Source organism: Nannobrachium achirus (assembly GCF_963921795.1).
Source record: "Nannobrachium achirus genome assembly, chromosome: 2".
Lineage (NCBI taxonomy): Eukaryota > Metazoa > Chordata > Actinopteri > Myctophiformes > Myctophidae > Nannobrachium > Nannobrachium achirus.
This window is the reverse complement of record NC_137811.1, coordinates 16142771-16161978: the sequence shown is the minus strand read 5'-3', so window position 1 is coordinate 16161978 and position 19208 is coordinate 16142771. Positions and strand designations below refer to the sequence as shown.

Sequence of the window (19208 nt, the reverse complement as noted above, 5' to 3'; positions counted from 1 at the left end):
TGCTGTTTGTCTTTCTGTCTGTCTGTCTCTGTGTTGTTTTTGTCTCCAGAATCAGAACTGTATTGTCACTGTTGTCGCATCACTCGTTTACAGGTGTAAAACGATGACATGTGATGTTGTGCAAGTTTCATCGTTTCCATAAACTGAGAAAAAGAGAAAGGGATGAAGACGAGGGGGTGGGAGGTGGGGCAAGGGGAAGAGAGAGAGAGAGAGAGAGATCAATAAAAACAACAATGTATCTATATATTTACACATATCTATATCCAGTACCTGAGGTAAGACAGGAGTATGGCAGCATATATATAGCCTACTGTACATGATATGGACCTTTCGTTAAGGTGCAAGAATAATAAAAATTAGCGTGTTGTACATGGGATTAGGGTGCAGAGTGTCAGTGTGTGTCAGGTTCGACCGCATAGTCCACATGAGGTAACTTTCTCATGAAGCTAGTTAGCATTTGTTTTTAGGTTTTTAGAAACCTTTTTTTTACGGATTATATAGTTTTTTTTTCTAGATATATATTCATTCACATTTGTTATATTGCTGTTGATGTACTGACACTTAATCTTGTTTATTATTGTGATGTTTATTTGCTTATTGTAAGTCGCTTGGGATTAAAAGCGTCTGCTAAATGCCTAAACTAAACTGAAACTGGTAGGTCCAAGAGTATGAGTGAAAAGTCCAAGTCCAGCTTGGCGACAGCCGGTGATCTAATCTGAGTTCCCAGATGTCATTGATTTTCCCATGTCTTTGTTTAGCAGTCTAATGGTGAACATGGCATGATGTCTGTCATGTCTGTTTGGTGGTTGTATGTCCTGTTTTATTGAACAAAGTCTTAAAATTGAGCCGGTCAGTTCCCTCTCTCCGTGTCTGTACGCCTCTCACTCTCCAAGTTAATCGTGTGTGTGTGTGTGTGTGTGTGTGTGTGTGTGTCTGCAGCGCATCGCGGGCTCGTCTCTCTCCCCGTCTCTGCGGTACTTCGGTCGCAGTGTGAGCGCCAGAATGGACCTGGATGGAGACGAGTTGTTGGACGTGGCGGTGGGGGCTCAGGGCAACGCCGTGCTGCTCAGGTGAGTGTGGAGAAAACCACCGTCTAGCCGTGGGAGAACCATCTCCTGTTTCTGTAGTTGTACATTAAGTACACCCCCTGGACATGGCACTAGTATACAGTATGTCACATGATGTGTACACCAAATACAACCTTGATTGTATAACATAGCGGTATAAGCTAAAAAACAGCTCCATTGTCTTTTTTATAAATCAATGCTATTGAACACCCTTTACGTATGTGTGAGTTTTACAAATATTGAACCAATGAAAAGTATTCTTCTGACTAAATTCTCTTTTTTTTTATTGATCAGAAAAAGGACCTCCACATTAATGGTCAAAAACCCCACTTGATCTGTATTTGGGTAAAGTGACAATAATATGACGACACATTCAAGACTTGAATGTGTCGTCATATTATTACATTCTCAGATACTTGAATTTCAAGTATCTGAGAATGTGCAAAGTCACCATACCAACCTTGATGAGGCAGTGTTGTGTTGTTCTAAAAAACATGTTATTTTTATTTATTTGATTTTTTTTCTTCTGAAAAGTGAATATGAAAAGATAAGTTATATTGTATTAACATTAACCATACAGATTGAACCAAATAACATTGTAATGACACACAAACAACTACCGTAGTTACATAGCACAGCTTTAACTGAAGGAGATAAGTTATATTGTATTAACATACCATCGTTGTTTGGTGGAAACCTTGTATCTCCAAGTTTCAAATGTGTACGTTTCTTTCGCAAAGTAAAGCCCTGCTTCATCATACAAGGCCGTTGCACAAAAGTAGTGAAAACAGCCGATCTACAAGCACACAACGCCTCGCACTAAATCATTTTTAAAATGGTAAATGCAAAGCGAACGGTTTTGGACATACAAGGCTTTCACCCGACCACGACGATACTCTACCATACATTATATAACATTGTAATGAACGTTGTCTGTCCTCCCTCCGTGTCCCCTGTAGCTCTCGCAGCATCGTCCAGATCAACGTCAGCCTGTCCTTCCAGCCTCACTCCATCAACGTCATCCAGAAGACGTGTCTGCGAGGGACCCGGGACTCCGCCTGCATCAACGCCACCGCCTGCTTCATGTCCGTCTCCCGCTCCCCGAGTCCCAACAGCATCAGCTTTGGTATGACCTCAACCACATTATTAGCATGGGATCAGCGTCATTGTTGGGTTTCTGATCCGGTCGCGGGGCCGGACTTGGCCATCTGTCATTCTAACTTATGACGCGACTAGTGAGAATAAACGAATTGATTCGCATTATTACAAAAATATTAACTTCATGTTGTAGTTTGTTGTAGTTATCAGGCGGCCGGAACCAGCATTTTCAAAGAATTGAATGTTTCTTGGACACTTTATGTATATATTCTTCTTTTTATTGTGCCTTGCTTTTTTTTTAACAGTTCTCTTTTTCTTTTTCTTACTTCTTTGTAAGGGGATTTTATAAGATATTTGACCAATCTGCGAAGTAAATCGTTACCAAGAAATGTCTTCACCAATGTGTTTCTAAAGGTGTGTAATAATATGTACTAAAAGGTTGAAATTCAACTCCCGGGGGAAACCTCATAAAAAACTGATTTGTGTTTGTGTCCCATTAACTTTACTATACAGGCCAATGCAATGTTTTTCGTGCAAAACACATGCTTGCAATGGATTCAGCATCATGAAAAACCCCTAGTTTGATCCCTCACATGTTACTTAAAGCAGTATTTCTTTCCTGTATATTAAAATTAATGGGACACAAACACGAATAATTTTTTATGAGGTTTCCCCCGGGAGTTGAATTTCAACTTTTTAGTACATATTATTACACACCTTTAGAAACCCATTGGTGAAGAAATTTCTTGGTAACGATTTACTCCGCAGATTTTCTTATATATATATATATATATATATGTTACAGTATGTTTGGGTAACTCAGTACGTTCATTGTAAGAGCGCTTGTTTTGTCGTTCACCACACACCAATCACCACCAGATGGCGACGACAGCCATTCACTAGTGAAGGCGCTGACGTCACTCGTTTGCAACTCTCTTTCTTTATTTACTAGCCTAGCTCGGCAGTGTTTAGCCATTAGCTTACTATGAGCTAGGGAGCGCTCCATTGTAGTCACTTGGACAGGGCGTTTATCGTGGGCTTGCCCAGGCCTTACGGCCTGGGCATAAATATAACGATTGCATTCACCACGGCTTCGTAACTCGCGCGGCGCTCCGCCGGCCGCGCGGCCCTGGCCCGCTCTTCGCGGCCACTCGCGCCTGCGGCGCTCGGGGGCGAAGAGCAGGACCAAGGTATATATATATATATATATATATATATATACTAACTCTGAGAGTGTGCAAATGGTTCTATTTGTATCCCATATACTCTCTATTTGTACTCCCGAGACCCCACTTTAAGAACCACTGACAGAGAATGTACAACTCTTGTCTCTCCCTGCTTAGAGCTGTGGGTGGCGGCCATGTTGGACGACAGGAAGTTCTCGGCGCGGGCGCTGTTCGACGACAGCTCCCAGAGACACACCCAGCTGGGGGTCAGAGTTCAAACGGGAGAGACGGTCTGCTACAACCTGCCCTTCCACGTTTACGTAAGCACCTCAGCTCAACCTCAATCTTTACAATGCACACAAACACACACCATCACACACCATCACAAAACACTTTAGGAATTTCAGACCCTGCCTCTCTAACATTCTCTGCACGTCTCTGTTGTAGACCTGTGTGTTACTGTGTTCATGTGTATAAAGCACATGTCTCATGCGATGCTGTGACATCACGTGTCCCCCTGTCTCTCATAGGACACAGCGGACTACATCCGTCCTATCAGCTTCTCGCTGCGTTTTAAGATCAACGACACAGAGGAGAGTGGTCCCGTGCTGGACGAGGGCTGGCCCACCCTGGTCAAGAAATCTGTGAGTGTTTATAGAACCACGCTGACCCCTGCTGGTGTGGGATCACATAACACCAGAGCCTTCTCACCTGTCTCTCCTGCACTTTCTCTCAGCTTTCCTACTGTCTGTTTCTGCTACACTGTCTCCCTCTCAGCTGTCCTACTGTCTGTTTCTACTACAATGTCTCCCTCTCAGCTGTCCTACTGTCTGTCTCTCCTACACTGTCTCCCTCTCAGCTGTCCTACTGTCTGTCTCTCCTATACTGCCTCCCTCTCAGCTGTCCTACTGTCTGTCTCTCCTACACTGTGTCCCTCTCAGCTGTCCTACTGTCTGTCTCTCCTACACTGTCTCCCTCTCAGCTGTCCTACTGTCTGTCTCTCCTACACTGTCTCCCTCTCAGTTGGCCTACTGTCTGTCTGTCTGTCTACTGTTTGTATCCAATATAAAATCTCTCTGAGCTCTCCTGTCCATCTCTCCTACAATGTCTCTCTCGCATCTGTCCTACTGTACCGTTGTTTCCTGTTGAGATTGACACCTTTCACCCAGGTGTTTTCATCTCACTCACGTCACTTCGTCTGCTGACCTCACTCAGCAACGAAATGAACAGAAAATAAACACAAATTTAAATAAAACAATTCACAGGATGCAAGCAGTGATCACCCCATGATGTGCACTGCAACGTAGTTTCGAATGCACTACATTGCAGACGCTTTTCGAGAGTGAAAAAATAAGAAGACACGTGTGACATGTGTGATCTGGGCAGCTTGCCCCAGGAAATGTGCCAAGCTCAATAGGGAACAATGGTAGGCCCATATCTCTCTCACACAGTCTCCTCTCAACTTTCTGTTTGTCTCTGTTACACTGTCTCCCTCTCAGCTTTCCTGCTGTTTGTATCTGTATCTCGACCTCTATCAAACTAACTATGTTCCCTGTCTGCTACAGATTCCCTTCTTTAAGGACTGTGGTGAAGATGATGTCTGCACCACAGACCTGGTGCTGCAGGCCCATATGGAGATCTCTGGAAGCAGGTAAACAGCCCAGTCATGTCAGTGACGTCCTCAAGTTCAACTTCAAACATCGGCCCTCACCAGGTTTTATTGAAGGTGGACAACATGCATATAATACTCGTTCTCAAAGTGGGGTCTGGGGTCCTCCTTGAGTGGGTTCCAGGCCGTCCCCAGGTAAATGTTTAACCACTTTAACCCTATTTAATCTTTCGGCTATTGGGTAAACACAAAGGAGGGAGCGCACGCTTGGGTTCTGTGAGGTGCTGACCCCCGCAGATAATGACTTTGACAAGAATAATAAGGCCACACAGCTCTTCAGCCACGATGCAAATAACTGATTTAATAGAAGCAACCGAGTACAGCTAATCAAAAATAACACATCTGTATGCTAACTATACGTGTCGTGTTGTGACACGTTATGAGCTTGTACATCTTCTATTTTTGCAAATTCTTGAAAAACCCTGATACATTTGGAACCATTTATGAAATTATTTAACTGCACACATTTTCTCTTATACAGCATGAGCCCGGATACAGAATCTTTTCCGATGGGGGTCTGCGGCCAAATTCACATCATTTGAGGGCTCTTAGACATGAGAATGTTTGAGAACCCCTGATATACAGTACACGCACATATTTATGTCCAGGTTCTTGAGTCCATCCGTGCCTGCGCCACATTTCTTGTGCACACTGCCAGTAGGCCATGAGCATGTTACTTTCTTAATCCTCTGTGTGCTGAATAGCACATAAGGTCTTCACCAACGAACGCCAATGCTGTCTGTCAAGAGCATGTTCTTGTTTTTTAAACTGTTAAAACCTTTACAAAAAAAAAACTTGCAAACTTGGTCAAACTTGAGTTCCTTGAAATTAACTCCGGTTGTAACTCCGGTCAAGGGCCTCAAGAATGGAGGGTTTAGCCCATTAAGCCCGGAAATGCATCTTTGTCACGTTTAACCATTACTTTGGCTATTAAAAAAATAGCAGATTTAAAAGCACACAGTGCCGCTGAGTGCCGCACTGCAAGCTTGTAGATCTGCTATTTTTTGAAAAGTCGTGGAAATGTGTGCAAATCTTTGTATATGTATTTTTTAAGCGGTTATTTTGTAACTAAGATTTAGCTTCTGGCGGGTCCCTGGAACTAAATATTTTGAGAAGGAGGTCCATGGCCAAATGCATATAATTCTAGGGATCCTTGACACAAAACAGTGTGAGAACCACTGACGAAGACACATGCGTTTTTCAAAAACCTTAGAAGGACTCTAAAGGACTTTTAGAAGACATTTCTAGAATTGGGTCAAAAATATTGGAAGACTTGCACAGTGTTTCAAGATTTTTCAAAAATAGCAGATCTACACGCTTGCAGCGCGGCACTCGGTGCTGCGCTATGCGCTTGTATATCTGCTATTTCTTAATAGTTAAAGCATACAATTATGGTTAAAGTAATAATGGGTAAATGGGTTAATTGGTTAATAATTATTGTGTGCGTCTGCTCCCTCCCGCAGACAGAAGCCCTATGTGATCCGCAGCCCGCGCAGACGCCTGGCCGTGGAGGTGCAGCTGCAGAACAGACTGGAGAACGCCTACAACTCCAGCCTGACGCTGCACTACTCGCGCAACCTGCACTTCTCCAGCCTCAGCATCAGGGTAACTGACCCCGCAGCTTTCTTTTTGGGGACTTTTCTGCCTTCGTAGATAGTGTGTAGTGAAGAAGGACAGGAAACAGGGAGAGAGAGAGAGACGGGGAGAGAGTCGAGAGATCCACAGCAAAGTGGTTAGTTACTTTACAACGCTGAGCGTATGTGTGACCGCAGGGACGTGCAGAGGATGTTTGAGGGGCAGGGGCTGAAATCTCCTAAAAGGGCACTTTTGCCAAAGAAATAGCTGATCTACAAGCTCAGCTATTTTCGGTGTGCAACCCTAAATTGTCCAAGTCAAACTAAATTGAAGGCCTTAACTCCTACAATACCAAGTGCGTGTCATGGTGTGTGTGTGTGTGTTTGTGGGCACATTATTATAAAAAATAGAACAGTGGTCAGGAGAGGGCAGTTTTTGCAGACAGGTAAAAGGGCAGGGGCTCGATGTGTGCACCAGCCTCGGACTGCATGGGGGAAAAAAACAGCCCTGGCATTTGAGGTCCTCAACGGCCCTATGTCAAAACCACGCCCACTGAATGAAGACGCTTGACATTTTGGCCATATAGTTTTACTGAAAAAAAAAACCCAAAAGTAATAATAGTGTTCTAAATATATATAGAAAGAAACAATGTCATTCTTGCATTGCCAAGCTTCTGCATGACTGCATCCTAATGAGATCAATTTAAAATAGGAGATTTTTTTGTGTATAATAGTCCATGCTAATTATTGCACCATTGTACAAGTTTATATTTCACCAACATACACATAGGACACTATTTTCCATGTATAGGCCACGTTAATAGCCTATCTCAATTTTACAGCGATATAGTCTCAGGCAATGTTAAATACAGCGCTCATTTCATCCATCAATCAAATGATGTACTCATTGCCTACATGCATACAGTTGTTACACCTAACACACAACAGCCTCACACTCCACAAACGTTCAAAACCAGCCGGTAATAACTGACCACTGCATTACTCACATTCATACATCAAATTCACACGCAAAGACCATGCAGCCAAAAAACACTATCACTGTAACACAACGCACACACCAACACAGTGCTGGCACTGTGCGTAAAGACGCACAGTGGAGAGCTGCTTAGACAAGCCCAAGTGCCCAACAGATTGACCAAAGCACAATGCAATAGAATAGAATAATAAACTACTTGTTTATATATCCTACCTTATTGAATGAGCATCCGTCACATCAGTGCGCTATTCTCTGCGACCAGCGGACCAGGTCGATGATGCAGTCCTTATCCAAACACACAAGAGCCTCTTTTTCCATTGCCATAAAGCTCTGTGTTCATCATCATCATCACATACTATATTCCTTCTTGGGCCGCGGCAGTTCCAACGCCATCATCCACTTCCACGTTGTTGTTTTTATCTGTCACTGTCAGCGCTGGCGACTTCTCCTCTCCTCTGGGATAATAATAATAATGCACTGTCTTCCACCTCCAGTCTGTCCAGCGCCGGGCTCTGATAGCTCCACATCCCCGACGATAGGTGACTTGGCTGTGGGTTGATCATCCGATGTAGACAGCACTACTGGCCGGTAGCGACGCCTCCTAGCCCTCGCTGACAAAATCATTCTTTTCAGCAGGCTGCTGCTGGGCTGCATCTGCCTCCAGATATTTTCGTTTTTTAACCATTACTTTCTCCGCAATTTGCACGCACGGTTGAATGCTGGTCCCATCTTCTATTGACGTGAATCCCGCCACCATTTTTTGAACTAGTTACGTTGACGTACGGAGCAAACCACTTGAGCAGGGGGAATGGACAATGGAGTCTCTACCTCCCTCTACCAGTCACAATCACTTCACCACCCCCCCTTAATGACAATGGATAATGGACCGGGCCGGCCCAGTTGTCTCTATTAGGGCCGATGGGTGGTAATGCGTGCTTCTGCTTTTATAATTATTCGTAATAAAATCTTTTTGGGGAGGGCTCGGCTGCGGCCCCAGAGACTGTCCCAGCCATGTTAAAACAAGGAGGGAATAGATACTGCAGTTAGTTAGCTAGATGCATTAGTATCTAGGCTGGCCCCAGGCTAATGTGCACGTGCCTTATAAGTACACAACCGGCTCAACCTCTCCTCTCTCCTTGCAGGAAGATTCCCTGTTTAAGATTGAGTGCACGGCGCTGGGCTCCAACAGCCACTCCTGTAATGTCAGCTACCCAGTGTTCCGCTCCCATTCCAAGGTACTTGATCATACAAAACCTCAAATCATACTAACTGTGTGTGTTATATGTTATATATACTAACTGTGTGTGTTATATGTTATTATATACTGTGTTATATGCATTCCTAATTGTATCCATTGTATCTCTCCTGTGTGCCAATGTGACCTGGCAGGTCAACTTCATGCTGGAGTTTGAGTTCAGTTGTACGTCTCTGCATAGCAGGGTCCAGATCAAACTCACTGCTTCCAGGTACGCACGCACGCACGCGCACACATGCGCACACACACACACACACACACACACACACACACACACACACACACACACACACACACACACACACACACGGTTGGTCAGCTGTTATTGCTATAATGAACGGTAGTTACGTAGAGCAGTGGTTCACAAAGTGGGGTCCGAGAACCCCCAGGGGTCCTTAGTAATAGTAGGTATAAATAAATCACATCATTATATTATACTTTGGCAGATTTACTGCAAGCTTGTACATCTGCTATTTTCACAATATGTATCTGTGGAACCAAGTCAAACTAAATTGAAGGCTTCAACTCCTACAATACCAAGTGCTTGTCAGAGTGTGTGTGTGTGTGTGTGTGGGGGGGGGGGGGGGGGGGGGGGGGTGCCCAGTTCAAAAATGATTATTTTGGGCGGTCCCGGCCTGAAAAGGTTGAGAACCACTGATCTACAGTAGCAGTAGTGCCTCTGCCTGATGGCCAACCTGATGGTTTAACATCTGTTCTCTCCCTCTCTCTCTGTGTGTGTGTGTGTGTGTGTGTGTGTGTGTGTGTGTGTGTGTGTGTGTGTGTGTGTGTGTGTGTGTGTGTGTGTGTGTGTGTGTGTGTGTGTGTGTGTGTGTGTGTGTGTGTGTGTGTGTGTAGTGACAGCGTGGAGAGAGAAGCTACTCTGGGAGACAACAGTGTTCAGATGCAGAGTTTCGTTCAGTATGAACCTGACCTGTTTGTGAGCAGGTAATGTCTCTCTCTATTTATTTATTTAGACATAAAAGATGCATACAGTACAAAGCACTTTGGTCCAAAAAGGATATTCACTGAAGAAAGACCATGTGGTCTTGTTTCCATTCAGGTCCTATTGCATTCATTCACTAGAGCAAAACACATTGATATAATAAAGAAACATCTCTCTGTGTCTCTCTGTGTGTGTCTCTCTCTCTCTCTCTCTCTCTCTCTCTCTCTCTCTCTCTCTCTCTCTCTCTCTCTCTCTCTCTAAATAGAAATAGTTTGTTACAAGTACAAGTTCAGTATTCAACATTTACTTGAGTAAAGTACAAAGGTGTCGGTATCAAAATGTACTTAAAGTACTATTTTCAAATAGCCAAAGTATATACTGTAGGACCTGTACAGTACCTACAGTACTGTATGAAGTGGTTTTGTAATAATAATCAAAATCTAAAAAACTAGTAACTACGGTTTTCTCCACTTTCAAGTATAGTGGAGTAAAGGTAAAAGAAATTGCCTGTGGGATGCAATGATTGTAAAATCATTGAAGTAAAATGATTGAAAATCAGAAGTACTGAAATACATAAAAATACCTCCTAATTGTACTTATGTAGGCTTCCCCAGTGCTGCGTTACTATCCGCTACCGAGCCTAGCTCTTTAGTAGACTGGTAACGTACGCCTTGTTATCTAAGCCGCCCGGGTTCGCCTCCCGGTGGTGCCTTGTGGCTGACGCTACACTTATAGTACTTGAGGTAATGTACTTAGTTACTTTCTGTTCTTCATTGTTTTATGTTTTTATTTTTTCTCTGCTTTATTGTAATCAAAGCGCTTTGAGCTGCATTTCATGAAAGGTGCTATACAAATAACGTTTTATTATTATTACTATTACTTTACACCACCGCTCTTCATATAATACGTGTGTGTTTTCCTGTGCAGTGAGTCCAACCTGAACCGCTATGAGGTCCATCCCACCCGCACGCTGTCGGAGGGAATTGGACCAGAGTTCTACACACATCTGAGGGTAAACCGTCCCACCCAACATCACAATGCTTAGTGTTAACTTAACTCTGAGAGAGAGTGTACAAATGGAAATAGATGGACCCGTAAAGGTCCATCTTTGTAACCCAGGGGGAGTGTTATACTGTAATATCTAATGGAAGATTGTGTGTGTGTGTGTGTGTGTGTGTGTGTGTGTGTGTGTGTGTGTGTGTGTGTGCGCGTGCGTGCGTGCGTGCGTGCGTGCGTGCGTGCGTGCGTGCGTGCGTGCGTGCGTGCGTGCGTGCGTGCGTGCGTGTGTGTGTGTGCGCGTGCAGTTGCAGAACCTGGGTTGTTATTCCGTCAGTAAGTTGGAGCTGAGAATCCACCTTCCGTCCGTGGCGGCAGGAGGGCGAGTCTTCATGAACGTCACCGAGGTCTTCTCCTACAACGTGAGTAATAATTATTATCATTACAGCGTGAGTAATAACACCAAGCACATTACATAGAAAACTATCCTACATTATGTTCATTTAACTCTCAGGGCCCTATTTTGATTGACTTAAGTACCAGCTCTTATGACTTAAAGGAGTAGTTCACCCCCAAAATATTTGTTTTTCCTATTGATTATTCACACCATGGAGACTTGAGTTCAATAATATTTTTTTGTATTCGTCGCATTCCTAAGACAAAAAATATATATTATAGTAAATTTACCCCAATTTATTCTGGATGGAGACCCAAATGCATGGGCCTGGATGGGGACCCAAATAAGGCCTTGGGGGGACCCAAATGCATTTGGGTCAGAATCAATAGGGGCACATTTAGGGTCAAGGGTCAAGTAAATTTACTATAATAATTTTTTTGTCTTAGGAATGTGACAAATTCAAAAAATATTATTGAATATTGATGAAGTCTCCATGGTGTGAATAATCAATAGAAAAAAAGTCATTTTGGGGATGAACCACTCCTTTAAAGGTGAACCACTCCTTTAAAGGAGTAGTTCACAAAATGACTTCTATTGATTACTCACGAGGCGTGAGTTCAATACTTTTTTTTTTTTTTTTTTTGCATTCTTAAGAAAATAATTTGATTTTGATCACAGTACATTTACGCCCATTGATTCCAGATGGAGACCCAAATGCATTTGGGTCCCCATCCGGAATCAGTGGGGATACATTTTCTATAATAAGATTTTGAATGCGACAAATACAAAAACATTTTATTGAACTCAAGTCTCCATGGCATGAATAATCAATAGAAAAAAAAGTAATTTTGGGGGTGAACCACTCCTTTAACTTAAGACCTGGAGGCGTGGCCATGCCGTTTGGTTGTTTTGAGTGGCCAAACAGCATTGGCCACGCCTCCTGGTCTTAAGTTAAGTCATAAGAGCTGGTACTTAACCCATTTAGGCCTAGGATTATTGAATGCTTTAACTATTGAAAAATATCAGATATACAAGCTCACAGCGTGGCACCGAGTACTGCGCTGCGAGCTTGTACATCTGTTATTTTTGAAAAAGTCGTGAAAATGTGTGCAAATCTTTGAATATATGTATTTTCAAAGCGAACGTTTGTAACTAAAATTTTGCTTCTGGGTGGTCCCTGGAACTAGATATTTTGAGATGGGGGTCTGTGGCCAAATACATATCATTTTGGGGGTCTTTCACATGAAAAGGTTTGAGAACATAGTAGTCTCTCAAGAACAGACTAACTGAGCTCCAGCTAAGTGAAAAGGACCTTTTCTTTGATGATGGCTGGCCTGATTGCCGACATAGAAACAGGTTTTTCAAAAACGCTCAGAAGGATTCAAAAGACACTTATAGAATCGGGTACAAATTCAAATTTTCACGATTTTTCTAAAATAGCAGATCTACAAGCTCGCAGCGCGGCACTCGGTGCCGCGCTGTGAGCTTGTATATCTGCTATTTTTCAATAGTTAAAGCATAAAATAATAATACACAATAATGTGTACCCGTTCTAAAGCCCTGGAGCCCTCAGAGAGTTAACTCTCAGAGATGAATGAACACTCTGCAGTGATTAGAGAGGTGTGAGGATACATGGTTCAAATCAAAAGACGTTTATTTAGCACATTCTAAAAAACTGCTTTCGTTGCACCAAAGTGCTGTACAGAACATTTCATCAGCACAACAAAACAAACAATAGTAAACAACATACAGAGGCATACTTAACAACCTTTTTTATTGTTCATTCTGACAACAGTTTATATAGGGTATGCAGGGTAAGTGCTGTATTTGCCCCCCCCTCTTCAAGTCAAACGTTCTTGGGACGTCCGTCCCAAGAATTCACCCGTTTGCCGTCTTGGGAATGAGAATACGTTGAGGATAGTTTCAGAAACTGTATGGAAGTACCAAATATTGATAACAAAGTGTTAAACTAGCAGCTATAGATGTATCAATCTATCTCTCCATTGATTGTATCTGCCACCTGAGGTGCATTTGGGGAGTACGTGCTGTAACCATGCTGTAACCAGGGGCATAGTTCTGCCGATTTAAAATGACTCCAATACGGAACTAAAACTTCCTATTATTGGCCGCTAGTTGCGCTGTTCCCCCCAATTTCGGGAGGCTCCGACCACATTCTCCCATGTATCCCTGCGTTGCACGTGACCGTTGGCAGCCAATAGCATCTCTGATGCCTTTACAATTCTATGATGGCGACACCCATTCCAAGGGGTAGAAAGGGCCATTTGCGCTGCATAGAAACCAATGGCTTCGCTTCGTCCATATTTTTCTACAGTCTATGGCTGTAACCATGTTGCCCCCCCTGCAGGTTACAGGGGTGAACTGCAGCGTTGTGAGTGACCCAGCTCAGCTGAAGAGCAGACAGAGAGACGTACGGCTTCTCCACCCAGAGGACATGATGCACACTGACACACTGGTGAGACTGGGATTGTATACATCGTTGCTGTCTGTCCAAAACCTTTCTCTATATTTCAACTTTTTAGGATTTTTTGTAAGTCTCCCATGCTTTGTTGTACAACGGTGGTGTGCAAAAGTAGTGACACATCTAAGGGTTAAACCCCCTTCGCTGGAATTGAAGCTCACTTACGGGTTCTCTTCCAGCCTGCTGTTCCCATTAACCCTGCAGATGTCGCTGTTTCACCTTCTCCTGTCGCAATACATTATAATCTCAAGAAAGATTACAGATTTTTTTCAAACATTTTTAAATTCTAATTGAAAGTGTGTCAGGGTGTTTTATAAATGCACAATACTGCCTCATCAAAGTTGGTACGGTGACTTTATACTGTACATTGGCAGATACTTGAATGTGTCCTTACCCAAATACAGCTCAAGTGGAGTTTTTGTCCAGAGGTTTCTTATGATATTGGTGTGTGTGTGTGTGTGTGTGTGTGTGTGTGTGTGTGTGTGTGTGTGTGTGTGTGTGTGTGTGTGTGTGTGTGTGTGCGTGTGCGTGTGCGTGCGTGCGTGCGTGTGTGTGTGTGTAGAACTGCAGCAGGTCGTGGTGTACGGAGGTGGTGTGTGACGTGCAGGAGCTGCTTAGAGGCCAGGCAGCGATCGTCCGCATCAGCCGCAGGGTGCATGACGAGTTCTTCAGAAAAGTAAAGATAACACACACATACACTTATCTGCACGCACGCACGCACGCATGCACTCATGCACGCTCAAAAGCTAATGGAAACCTAGTGACCGTTCTGGGAATCATACCTGTGAACGGGTACACTATATTGTGTATCATTATTTTATGCTTTAACTATTGAAAAATAGCAGATATACAAGCTCACAGCGCGGCACCGAGTGCCGCGCTGCGAGCTTGTAGATCTGCTATTTTTGAAAAATCGTGAAAATTGAAATTTTGACCAGATTCTATAAGTGTCTTTTGAATCCTTCTAAGATTTCTTTGAAAAACGTATGTTTCTATGTCAGCAATCTGGCCAGCCATCGTCAAAGAAAAGGTCCTTTTCACTTGAACTGGAGCTCAGTTAGTCTGTTCTCGAGAGACTACGATGTCAGTCGTTCTCAAACCTTTTCATTTGAAGGACCCCCAAAATGATATTTATTTGGCCACGGACCCGCATCTCAAAATATCTAGTTCCAGGGACCACCCAGAAGCAACATTTTAGTTACAAACCTTCGCTTTGAAAATACATATATTCAAAGAATTGCACACATTTTCACGACTATTTAAAAAATAGCAGATCTACAAGCCCACGCTGTGAGCTTGTATATCTGCTATTTTTCCCTGGTTGAAGCATTCAATAATTCTAGGCCTAAATGGGTTAATGTTTCAGGACACACTCCTCCCGCATTGAATATGGTACATAAACGAATGTTATGTATGCAAACTTAAATGTGGGATATCCGGTATATTCACACAGCTAAGGTGCTCGTGTCTTCTTTCATGCAGGCTACTGCATGATTATATTAAAGGTGAAGTAAGTGCTATTGTTTTTGTTCAAATAAATATAAAATGGCTATGTTCTGATAGTAATCAGTGCCATAGTGTTTGCTCATAAACGGCTCCATGGTAAACAGCTCAATACTCAACAGAAAATGTATTTTTCATGTCAGCATATCATTTTATACAATCAGGAGAGAGAACTTATGAACGATAACAGGATAAGCAAGTGAAATGAAATTGGCAGTGATGAGAAAGACAAAATTGGAACAGGAACACTATAGTGACGAATACTGTAACACAAAAGCTGATAGATGGGAACTATCTCCTCATTGTCTGAAACTGGCAAACCCACCTGAACATGATGTGTCTCAAAGCCCCCCAAAATATCACTTACACACTGCCTTTAATATGCTCAATCGATGTTATGTTTAATGTACTATATTGATACGTAGAATTATTGAATGCTTTAACCAGTGAAAAACAGCAGATGTACAAGCTCACAGCGCGGCACCGAGTGCCGCGCTGCGAGCTTGTAGATCTGCTATTTTTGGAAAATGTGTGAAAATCTTTGAATATATGTATTTTCAAAGCGAACGTTTGTAACTCAAATTTTGCTTCTGGGGGGTCCCTGGAACTAAATATTTTGAGATGGGTGTCGGTGGCCAAATAAATATAATTTTGGGGGTCCTTCACATGAAAAGGTTTGAGAACCACTGACATAGTAGTCTCTCAGGAACAGACTAACTGAGACTAACTTAAGTGAAAAGGACCTTTTCTTTGACCATGGCTAGAGACAGATTGCTGACATAGAAACATGGGTTTTTCAAAAAACCTTAGAAGGATTTAAAAGACACTTATAGAATCGGGTCAAAATTCTAATTTTCAAAACATTTCAAAAATAGCAGATCGACAAGCTCGCAGCGCGGCACTCGGTGCCGCGCTGTGAGCTTGTATATCTGCTATTTTTCAATAGTTAAAGCAGTCAATAATCCTAGGCCTAAATGGGTTAATAGATGTTTTTGCCTCCCCCTACAGGCCAAGTACAAAGCAGTGAGGATAGTAGGAACATATCAGCTCGCTGCCCAGGAGTCTAGTGTGATCACCCTGGGCTCAGGCCCCATCGTACGGGAGGTAGGAATCAAACCTCACCGTTACGGCATGTGTCTGTTCATGTTTCTTCATTTTCTTTCTTGGGTGCTGTCTTTCAAAAGCAGTTTGTAATCGTCTTAATTCTCCTGTCGTTCTCTCATGGGTTAAGACGGTACTGGAGGTGCTGAAGGGGCGGTCCATTCCCATCTCTCTGTGGATCCTGATTGGCAGCATCATTGGAGGCTTGCTGCTATTGGCCCTCATCATCTTCATTCTCTGGAAGGTAGCGTAACGTCACAGTAAACATCAGCAGCTATAGGCTGCATGATTCACATCCAAATACCTGGTCATCCCTACAGGATTACTTGTCAAACACCCATTCATCTTATACCGTAGTAACACAGCAACAGTGACCACATTTCCATTAGCCTCGTTCCCAGCCTTAGAGAAAAGCCTGGTCATGACCTAAGGCAGAGAGTGTCTATTGGGTGGAACTTCAGCCATACGTATTTCCCAACAACAATCTTCTTCGACCAAATCATAACACTTCATTTATGTAGAATGTAAACAGATTTGCAAAGCATCAACGTAATTCCGGTACCGGTACACTTCCGTTTAGACACTCAATTAGCTCAAGACTTGCACAGCGTGCATTTCCATCTCTAACAATGTTCAGGACACCCATCAAAGCAGGGGACTGTGTGAACACTATGGCTGTGAAGTTGATTTAATAACATCATACAAGCTTAAATTATTCGTTTTTTTAAATTACATTTTTCACTGGCATATTTCTCACAATAACCATTCCACATCATTGTGATTCTTTTTGGAGCTGTGTGAAACACAGGCTCCCTATACGTGGCTGTGTGGGTCTGTGTGTCTGTGTGTCTGTGTGTCTGTGTGTGTGTGTGTGTGTGTGTGTGTGTATGTAGCCTGACTCAGCCTGACTTCGGCGCGTAACTAGTGCCGCACCATTTACGCCACTCGCGCAATATATACATCAAAATGTGCGGCTCGGCCGGGAATGGTGTTCTATTACCTTTCGTTCCGATCCGCCTTACCATGCCGACGTAATCGGCAAAAAACGACGCTTAATTGTCCCCATTGACTTATAATGGGACAATGCAAGAAATCACTTTCAAGTATTTTTCTCTCGTAAACCATAGGAGCTACAGTTTCAAACCTCGGAGAGGAGATTCATAATGATTTTAAGAATGAATCAAAAAATAATTACATCACTCGGCCTCATGGTGGCGCTATAACGGCCCACTTTACGTTTTGCCCCGTAACTCTTGAACCGTAGATCGGAAAAATTAAAATTCTTTTTTCCCTGGATTCCTTGGGTCAAGACGCATCTCCCCATATAGGCCACGCCCATTTGCGTGAGGATAGATTTTCCGCCATCTTGAATTTTCTCCAAAACACACTTTTTGCTCCTTTTCCTACATATTTTCTTCAAATGTCACAAAAATCGGTACACATGATCTACACACACACACACACACACACACACACACACACACACACACACACACACACACACACACACACACACACACACACACACACACAGCTCCACTTCACACGGGTGTGATTTTTTCTACTAGTGAGTGTCTGTCCCAACCCAGTGTTTTGACACACCGTTTAGGAAGAACTAGTTTACAGCCAAAGGCTCTTACTGTACACGTCGAACAGTTCTGAGGAACCTGAAAGATCAGGGATAGTAGCATTTCAGATTAAATCAGTTGCAGGATTGCTTCAGAACCAATGAACAATATTGTGGCCTTGACACATTCTTCTTAACATTTCAATAATGTTTTAATATTTCATCAGCTTAATATTTTGAGTTAAAATATGGGACTGGAGGTGTTGATGTACCACTGAATGTCTTTGTATGAAACAGTTAATTAATTAATTAATTAATTCATTCATCCATTCATTGACTCATGTTTCCAACAGCTTGGCTTCTTCATGAGGAAAAACAGACCAGAGGACGCTGAACACGAGGATTAGCCCCTCCCACTGCGACGATGACAACTACTCGTCTTCTGTTTGTGACAGCGGCAAACAACCAGAAAGATGCGAGTGCCGCCCATAGAAATAGAAGCATGGACTGGACATTTCCATCTGTAGCCATGCTCAGGGCACCCAGACAAGTAGGGGACTGTGAACGCAGAAGTAAGGCGCTTGAGGCCTGTCCACACTCTCTCAGAAAGCAAACTTTTTGTCGGAAAGGTCCGGTTCGGTCCGGTTCAACTACAAAAATGACGTCACTCGGAACTTCTGAAAAGCATGATCTGAATTAGAGTTCGGAAAGCTGCATGTCGGAATGTTGGAACTCTCCGATGAAAAGTTCTGTTTCAGAGAGAGTATGGACAGGCCGTTAATCTGTCCTATCTGTATTTATATCGACTATTGGTTCTTTTCCACTACAAGAGCTAAGTGAACCATGCCGCGTCGTCTAACGGCTCGGTTTCAGATAAGGTTCTCTGAGCCTAATTTGGGCCCTGCTCAGGAGGTAGTACCAACCCTTCTGGGAACCCATACACTCAGGGTTCTGCAAACCCAGGAATCGGAACTTAATACTTTCAAAAGTGTTTCGAAAATAGCCAATGTACAGTACACAAGCTTGTACAACTATTCTCGCTTTTTTTACGAGTCTTCTTTTTTCTATTCTTTTTTTAAAATATTTTATGATGTACCTCCCCTGGTTACAATGGAAACACAAAAAAAATGAAACTTTCACAGACCTTCACAGTTTCTAGAAAGTTCCAGGTTATGGGAGGTGCTAGGTTACCCTTCGTAGTCAGAAAGAGCCATATGGTTCCACCTAATCAACAGGGCATCTCTTGGACAAAGTCACCCAGCAACCTGGAGACATGTGTAGAGCTGGGACCACAACCACAACGTTTAGACCACACACGTTAACATGCCAAGGACCTCCATCTATAGCCAGAGCCCCTGGCTGTGGCCCCCAACTTTGAAAACATGAGCGTTCGATA

At 43.1% G+C, this 19208-nt stretch overlaps 1 protein-coding gene across 1 annotated transcript in view; it reads left to right on the top strand.

The window, feature by feature from the left end:
* The window catches only part of itga10 (integrin, alpha 10), a 99577-nt gene extending 81351 nt beyond the window's left edge, over positions 1 to 18226 (top strand). Inside the window, exons 15-30 of the mRNA XM_080750174.1 lie at positions 940 to 1070; positions 2027 to 2193; positions 3509 to 3651; positions 3862 to 3975; positions 4897 to 4982; positions 6464 to 6605; positions 8714 to 8806; positions 8961 to 9037; positions 9682 to 9771; positions 10697 to 10781; positions 11074 to 11187; positions 13528 to 13635; positions 14204 to 14317; positions 16153 to 16248; positions 16376 to 16489; positions 18166 to 18226. Coding sequence (XP_080606300.1) covers positions 940 to 1070; positions 2027 to 2193; positions 3509 to 3651; positions 3862 to 3975; positions 4897 to 4982; positions 6464 to 6605; positions 8714 to 8806; positions 8961 to 9037; positions 9682 to 9771; positions 10697 to 10781; positions 11074 to 11187; positions 13528 to 13635; positions 14204 to 14317; positions 16153 to 16248; positions 16376 to 16489; positions 18166 to 18219 — 1728 coding nt within the window. The 3' untranslated portion in view covers positions 18220 to 18226. The remainder of the gene's footprint in view (positions 1 to 939; positions 1071 to 2026; positions 2194 to 3508; positions 3652 to 3861; positions 3976 to 4896; positions 4983 to 6463; positions 6606 to 8713; positions 8807 to 8960; positions 9038 to 9681; positions 9772 to 10696; positions 10782 to 11073; positions 11188 to 13527; positions 13636 to 14203; positions 14318 to 16152; positions 16249 to 16375; positions 16490 to 18165) is intronic.
* Positions 18227 to 19208: the final 982 nt, after the last annotated feature.